Source organism: Oryzias latipes, chromosome 9 (assembly GCF_053564925.1).
Source record: "Oryzias latipes strain Hd-rR chromosome 9, Olatipes_Hd-rR_3.1".
Taxonomy (NCBI): domain Eukaryota; kingdom Metazoa; phylum Chordata; class Actinopteri; order Beloniformes; family Adrianichthyidae; genus Oryzias; species Oryzias latipes.
Genome location: NC_136245.1, coordinates 3,398,137 through 3,405,874, shown reverse-complemented (window position 1 = coordinate 3,405,874; position 7,738 = coordinate 3,398,137). Strand labels below are relative to the sequence as shown.

Sequence of the window (7,738 nt, the reverse complement as noted above, 5' to 3'; positions counted from 1 at the left end):
CTGAAGCACTGAGATGAGCAGAGCCTGCTTGATCAGCGTCTGCTGTTTACCGCTCAGACTAGAGTGTCTTTAACCTTGTGCTATCTTGTGGGGTCCAGATGACCCCACTCCCAACGTTAACGTGCCTTGGAGGCACGTTAACGTTGGGAGTGGGGTTATCTAGACCCACTAGACAGTGTGCTGAACTTATTTTCCTCAATGATTTGTGATCTTGACTGGTGTTTGTGGATTACATGAAATCCTCTCCACCTTTGTCATGATAGGGAGAACACGTCCATGTAAGGGTGGGGTCATCTGGACCCCACAAGATAGCACAAGGGATTAAAGTTTGTGAAATCTTGCAGCAGATTTGATGTCATATTGTCAGAGTTGAGTCACATGGAACCTCCAGAACCTTCTTTCTGTGCTCTTCTCACATTGTAAACTTCATCACAACCATCACACACACAGTAATAGAGGAGATTTTCCTCCTAAAATAACAAAAACGTATTTCACATTATTATTTTTAGGCAGCTCGTGACATTTTTCCTGTTAGATCTGCTAAAGAGACTTCCGCCTGAGTTTGTTTCTGTTGTCAGACTGGCTTCCAGCTCTTTCTTTCTGCTTTCGTTTGGCTTAAACTTATATCTAAAGCAGAGCATATTTCTACTTTTCCTCTATGAATCCATCTTTCAGATGCTGATTGGTTGAAAATTCTCACCAACATGAAAGGTTTCCTGCCCGCTTTTTTAAAGGATGACGTATTGAAGTATCTATCTTTTTCTTTATTTCTGTGTTTTTGAGCAGGAATTTTTTTTTTTTTAACGATCGTCCAAAATGTATTTAGATGCCTTTTCAACTTACTGGATCCAAATCATGACAGAACGAACATGTTCAACAGACCGAAAAAGCTCCCAGATCCTTTCTTGTTGTCAAGATGAAGCCAGAAGAAAAGATTCAAGTTTGACAAGAACTTCAGCTTCTTTTTTCAGACCCAAACTGCACTGATGAAGCCCAACAAAAAAAACACAGAAACTCCCTGAAGATGCTATTTTTGCTTTGCTAACACAGAAACTCAGGTTCATGTCAATCTGTAGGAGATTTTAAGAAGGATTTTTTTCCCCTTCATTAATTCATTTCTCTGTAACGTTTTGTCAAATATTTTAAAAAAATGCGGTCCATCTTCATGGACTTCCTCTGATGTCACTTGTTTGATCAATTCGCCATCAGTCTGGTTCCTGACAAAGGACTAAACCACTGGCTCCCTCTGAGAGAACGGGCTGAGTTCCTCATTCCAGTCAGGTGGTTGAACGGCGAAGACATCCTGATCTGAATTTCGATGGTAGTGACCGTGTTCTGGTGCCGGCGGCTACACCGACCGGCCTCATGAGTCGCTCTGAAATGACACTTTTGGCATTTCAGGTGGGATGAGGCTTCATGAATGAGACTGAGGTGCTTCAGAGCGAAGCTCACAGGAGCGACAGTCTCCTCTGTGGAACCAAATGAAGAAACTGAACCCTTCAGTCCCAGAGTGGAGCTCAGAAGCAGCTTTGCCCACCAGAGGAAAACAACGATTCCAGTTCCCGTGTTTTGGTCAGAAACTATAACCCAACTTAACGCGTCAGGACGCTGTGCGAACAACCAGAAAACACTCGTCTGTACCCTCATCAACCTGCTTTTGACCACAGCAGAAAACAGAAGAGCTGAAACAGGAACATTGCCATAACGTTTGTCAGCACCAAAACCTCAATAGGAGCCTCACAGAAGACTCAGCTCTTCCAAAAAAACAATAAACAAACAATATCAAAACATCTTTTTTCCAGTAAAACTGTGAAGACTTGAAGCATTTTGACATCTACAGTCCAGATTATTCTCCAAAGATCCTGAAGGAATCTCTGTGAGCGGGGGACAGCATCAGCATAGATGGACTTACGATTCTCGGATGAAATCCCCCCCCACACGCACACACCATCAGAGATCCACAACCCATCCAAAAAAACACAGCCTGAACTCCAACATCCAGAGAAAATCCACACCTGTAAAGCCCTTAAGGTGGACTGAGGTCTGTAAAGCCCTTAAGGTGGACTGAAGTCAACTGGAAAACTGCTGTGAGTGCAGATGAATCCAAACTGGAGACTTTTACGGAGAAAAAAAGAAGGAAATCAAGAAAAAAGGAGGGAGAATTGAGGATGATGGTCCTTGTGGGACTCTGAGGAAGAGGAGATGCTGCAGCATCTCCTCTTCCTCAGCAGCGGCACATACCCCCGTGTGCCGCTGCCGTCACGCTGAAAGCAGTTCATGACATTTGATTATCTCTTCAAGCATTTTTGTGAATTTTTGAGAACAAATGCAATCCTATGAAATAGATTATTTTTAATATCAATTTCTTCCGTCACAACCTCATTTTTCTCACAGTTTGAGTCATTTTAACCAACTTGTGGTAGTTTGTTGCTGTTGTGTAGCTGTACAGGGTTTGTGTTACAGTCCCCTCAAACGGTGTGTGACATTATGATGAACCGCAGAGGAACACTGCGGCCTGACTGACTAAAATAGGAGCTTCAAGCGTCAGAAACGCCGTCAGGTGAAGCGGCGCTCCTCCTGCTCCTCCTCCTCCTGTGAGAGGACCAACACCCTCCTGCTGGGATCTTTACTCCCCTCCACGATTTTCTAATCTGATTCAAGACGCAGAGCCTGAAAGAAACCCACAGCACCACTCCCATCATTTTCTTCATTTTTACTTCAGTTACGAAAGTTACACAAAAGGTGGCAATTTTATCGACAATAAATAATAAATAATTCTGTTGCACAGGAACAAACAATACGTTTTCTCCAGAACTAACTCGTCAATAATTTACACGTCTTTGGGGAAAGAAAAAAAAAATCACCTTTCAGTCGACGGACACAAAGTCACAAACGTCCCACCAGCGTGTGTCAGAACAGAGGTAAGCTTGTTGCAAATGCCGTTTAGTCTGGGGTCATGAAGGAAACCAAGGAAATGAAGAGACTCAGAAGTTCTCCTGCAGGCGTTCTCCTGCAGACATTATCCTGCAGGCATTTTCCAAGCAGACGTTCCCTCGCAGATTTCCTCCCACAGATATTCTCCATGACGTTCTCCTGCAAATGTCCTTCCGCAGAAATTCTTGTGCAGACTTTTTCTTTCAGGCGTTCTCTTGGAGACGTTCTCCTTCACAAGTTCAAACTCTGGGAGCATTTCGTGGTCCGCATTTGTCTGCAGATCCACCTTTTTCGGTGAAGAGTTCTTTGCTTTTTTTGGCAACTGCAACCAGGCGCCAGCGCGCGCAGAGTTCTCAGGGCGGCGCGTGAGCCCGCACACGTTCTGGAGAGCGTGAGGACGGGCGGCTGCGGCGGAGTCCCATGATTGTCTTCACAGTGTCAGATACAACCAGCGGGTTGTTTGGTGCTGTCGGAAGGGGGGTGGTCGCGGGCGCGCGCCGCGGGCAGCCGGCGCCTGCGCCTCAGGCCTCGATGGGGCTGGACACCATGCTGTTCGGCGTGTCTGGAAGCTGAGAAGACATGGAGGCCACCTCGCTGCCGGTGGAGTTGGAGCCTGGTCCTCCCTCCGAGAAGCTCACCTGGGGAATGGAGAGAGCAGCGGTTACTGAGAAGATGTCCTGCTGACTTTTTTTCTTCTTTTTGCTCTTCTTTTAAACAAAAAGTAAAATATTAAGACACGAGGGGACAGAGGCCACTCTGGAACTCACACTAACAACCACATTTCTGGCAAATAAAACCTTTGCTGAAGTGTTGTGGCTAGATTTTATAATATTTATAATCAGGCAGTATAGCCCTCACCCCCCCCCCCCCCCACACACACACACACACACACCAGAGAAGAGCTGCTAAACACCAGAGTGGACCCGATCCTTAGAGGGGCCAAAGAAGAGCTGCTTCATGCACGGAAGGTTCAGTCTGAGAAACTCTTCATTTCTGTCTCTGCAAAGACTTTAAATCTTTGAAAAGCCAGACCAAAAATTTAGTTTTAAAAAAAAACTGCATTCAATCTTGATTTAATTGTTCAATTTTGCTGTAGAAAATGTTAAGTAAATTTTAAAAAAGGGAGTTTCGATGTGAAATGAAACCATAAAATTCTATTTTTTGCAGATTTCTATTTTTAAAATGGTTTTTATTTTATTAGTCATCTCTTTGAAAACATTTTTTTGTAAAGATAAACAACATTTGAAACAGCGTATTTTTAAAATCAAGAATTTAAAAATCCAGTGTTAATTTTTGTGATGTGCGCGCGTGCGTGCACCGCTCCAATGACCGTCCAAGCGCCCTTTTCTGTTTCTCGTTTGTAAAAGATTTGATAAAAATGCAAAAAATACATTTAAAAAATGTAAAAAGAAGCACATAAAGATAAAATTTAAAAATGAAATTTTCTGTGGAACAGCTTTTTTTGTCTTAACTTCCTTGCGGGCGTCTTGTCCTGCAGCAATCCGCGAATTTCTCCTTTTATTTTCATAAATAAAAACTTGCGGCCTTCTGGTGACATTTACTGTTTTCGGATTCTAGAGGGAATTTAAACTTTTAAACTTATTCAGCATCTTCATTTGTGATTTTTATTTATTTATTATTTAACCGTAGTCGTCGCACAAACATCAAGGAGCGCAAATCCATGATTTTGCGTAAAGTTGGAAGCTGCGGGGACTTTTCTGATCCGTTAATTTATATTAAATCCGTTTTGATGCGTTTTCTTGGCCCAGGGTGGGGGGTGAGGGGGGCGTACCAGTTGCTGAAACGCCGGCTGGTCGATGTCGCTCTGAAGGGCGAAGTCGCTGAGGACTTTCCAGGGGGGCTGGTAGCTCTGCACCTCCACCGGGTTGGCCTGGATGCCGCCGTCGTGCCGCTCCGGACTGGCCGCCACCATCGGCGTTCCCGTCATGCCCTGGATGTTCTGCGGGAGGGGGGCAGTCGACACTTTATACTCCGACCCACTCAGCCCGGCCCCGGCGCGCTCCGGTCCCGCGCTACCGGCACGGTGGGTCTTACCGTCTTGTCGTTGGGCTGCTGCTGCTGCAGCTGCTTCATCAGCAGGCTCCTCTTCTTGTCCTTACAGCGCTTGTTCTGGAACCAGACCCGGATGACGCGCGGGCTCAGCCCGGTCATCTCCACCAGCTGCTCCTTCATGAGCGCGTCGGGCCGCGGGTTGGCGTTGTAGCAGGTCCGCAGCGTGTGCAGCTGCTTCTCGTTCAGCACCGTCCGGACCCGCGTGGTCTTCTCCGGCTGCTTGTGCACGTGAGGCCGCAGCGCGGGCTGGCGCGCGGAGATGGGCTCTGCTGCGAACACAAGACATGCACGCGCCGGTCATTTCCCTGCTTCTCCGTCTACCGAACGCGCGTGCGCATGGTTTCGAACGTGTTTTTTGTGAACAGTCTCTGATCTGGATAATTAGTGCGCGCATGCTGCGCTTTGGTCTGTCTGCGCAGAAGCAGAAGAAACCGGGTTCTGTCACCTGTCCGGTCGCGCGCCTCCCCTGAGAACAGACCCTAGACCCCCCCCTCCCCTGTTCGTGACCCGTGTCTGTGGGATAATTACGCTTTCTTTTCTCTGAGCTGTCTCACAAACTATTTTAACAGAATTTTCTAAAAAAGAATATATATATATATATATATATATATATATATATATATATATATATATATATATATATATATATATATATATATATATATATATATATATATATATATATATATATATATATATATATATATATATATATATATATATATATATATATATATATATGCACAACCTCCCGTTCTTGTTTTAATCCACATGATGAGTTACAAAAAACTTTTTTCTCTCCTTTTTACATGAAGACATTCTGTGGATGGATGGATGGATGGATGGATGGATGGATGGATGGGAAAGCATCTCTCCGTATATATCAGTGTAATTCCCTCAGCAGATAAGGTGGTTTATTTCAGACAGCAGACGTCTCTTTATCTAATCTGTGCGTTTCCAGAGGACACCCAGAGCTCCGACCATCCGTCCTCCTACCTGCCATCTGCAGCGGCCTGGCGGGGTGCAGCGGGCTGAGCGGGTCTCCGGTGCCGAGGCTGGCCCGCTCCACCACGTCGTGGTCGGCCCGGCAGAAGAGCCCGTCCTCCCGCAGAGCGAATTCGTCCCCCGGGATGAGCTGGCGGCTGCAGGCCACGCAGCGGAAACACTCGATGTGGTAGACCTTGGAGCGCGCTCGCATCACAAAGTCGTTTTTGCTGAAGCCGATGTTGCATTTGGCGCATTTAATGCCGTATAACCTGCGCGCAAAAACAAGCAGGATTCAACTAAATTAATAATTAAAAAATATATGAAACTTTTTTTATAGGTTACGAAGTTGGAAATAATCCACAGTGTCTGGGTGGAATCCTCACTTCTATCATATTGATATTAAAAATTATTATAGAAAACAAGCAATGAGAAAATTATGGATGGAAAAAGGTTGAAGGGAAACGTCGCTGCTTTTTCTACGCTTCCTCTCCAAAAAATTGTTTTTTAAATCACAAAAAAAGCTCTTTTTTCCACACGTTTAGAGTGTTTGAGTAAAATATATTTGAAAGGAGAAAGTTGGTTCTGATGTGTGTGATAATTTAAAAATCAGCGCCTTTGAATAAACTCATCTTTTCCTGTTTGAGGGAATATTTAAGCAGATCGTGGATCAGCTGCGTTTCAGGCCTGGGGGTGGGGGGTCGGGGTCCTTAACGCATTTATGCTCCTCTCCGAACCGAACCCAAGCTGTGCGGGACCAGAACCTTTCTCGGTTTTTCTCAAATAAAAGATGTGAGGATTCCCAGCAAAGTCAGGGCGGATTTTTCCCAAACTTCATGGTGATGTCAGTAATCCTCCGGATGCTCCACAGGAGTCCCAGCCCGGATGCTCCCACTCCCACGTCCTACCTGATGTAGTCTCGTTTACAGTACGTTTTCCCGTCCCGCACGAAGCACGTGCACGACTCGTCCAGGTACTGGCTGCACTCCGCGCATTTCAGGCACGCGGCGTGCCACTCCAGGTCTGGGGAGACCCGCAGAATGTACTGGTCGTGGATCTGGTTCCCGCATCCCACGCACAGAGACACCAGGCGCTTCTCTGGAAGAGAACCGAACCCAGGAGCTGCCACATCAATCCAGACCGCAAAGGCTACAACAGCAACAACAACAACAACAATAATAATAATAGTAATACTAATAATATTATTAATAATAATAAAAATAATAATAATAATAATAGTGTTTTATAGTATATTTTTTAAGTTTGTTTTAGATTATTTAATAAAAAAAAGAAAAAAAATAATTGATCAAAATCAATTTTCTCATTTTGAATTCATTAAAGGCCGCGCGCTCTTTGCGCACTCCGGCCTCTTCTTGAAAAAGTGCGGCTGGAGCTGCGCAGACACTCCGCGCAGCTCGGCGGCCCGCGCGGCTCTTACTCTTCGGCGGATCCCCCATGTCTCCCATGTCGCTCAGGTCCAGCGGCGGAAGCTCCACCGTCACCGCGGGCTGTGGCGCCTGGAGGCCGGGGTTCGCGCTGGCGGGCTGCCGGGGCCGCGAGCTGCTGTCCGGCTCTCTGAGGGAGTGTGTGCGCGCGTGTGTGTGTTACTGCGGAGCGCGTGCAGCTCTGAGCCCATCGAGCGGCTGTGCTGACGTAGGTCTGAGCGCGTCATCTGCACCAAGCGCGGATTGGTTCTGCGGAGTCTGACCGGCGCACACACACACGCACGCGCATGCACGGTCGGGCC

The 7,738-nt window shown here is 46.2% G+C and overlaps 1 protein-coding gene across 1 annotated transcript; it reads right to left on the bottom strand.

Moving 5' to 3' along the window:
* Positions 1 to 2,701: 2,701 nt before the first annotated feature.
* Positions 2,702 to 7,602, bottom strand: isl1a (ISL LIM homeobox 1a; the record flags this gene model as incomplete). Its single annotated transcript, NM_001309014.1, is given in 6 exon segments — positions 2,702 to 3,572; positions 4,727 to 4,894; positions 4,990 to 5,276; positions 6,004 to 6,263; positions 6,900 to 7,089; positions 7,430 to 7,602. Coding segments are annotated over 6 exon segments (1,050 nt in total). The 3' UTR covers positions 2,702 to 3,455.
* Between the last annotated feature and the right edge of the window lie 136 nt (positions 7,603 to 7,738).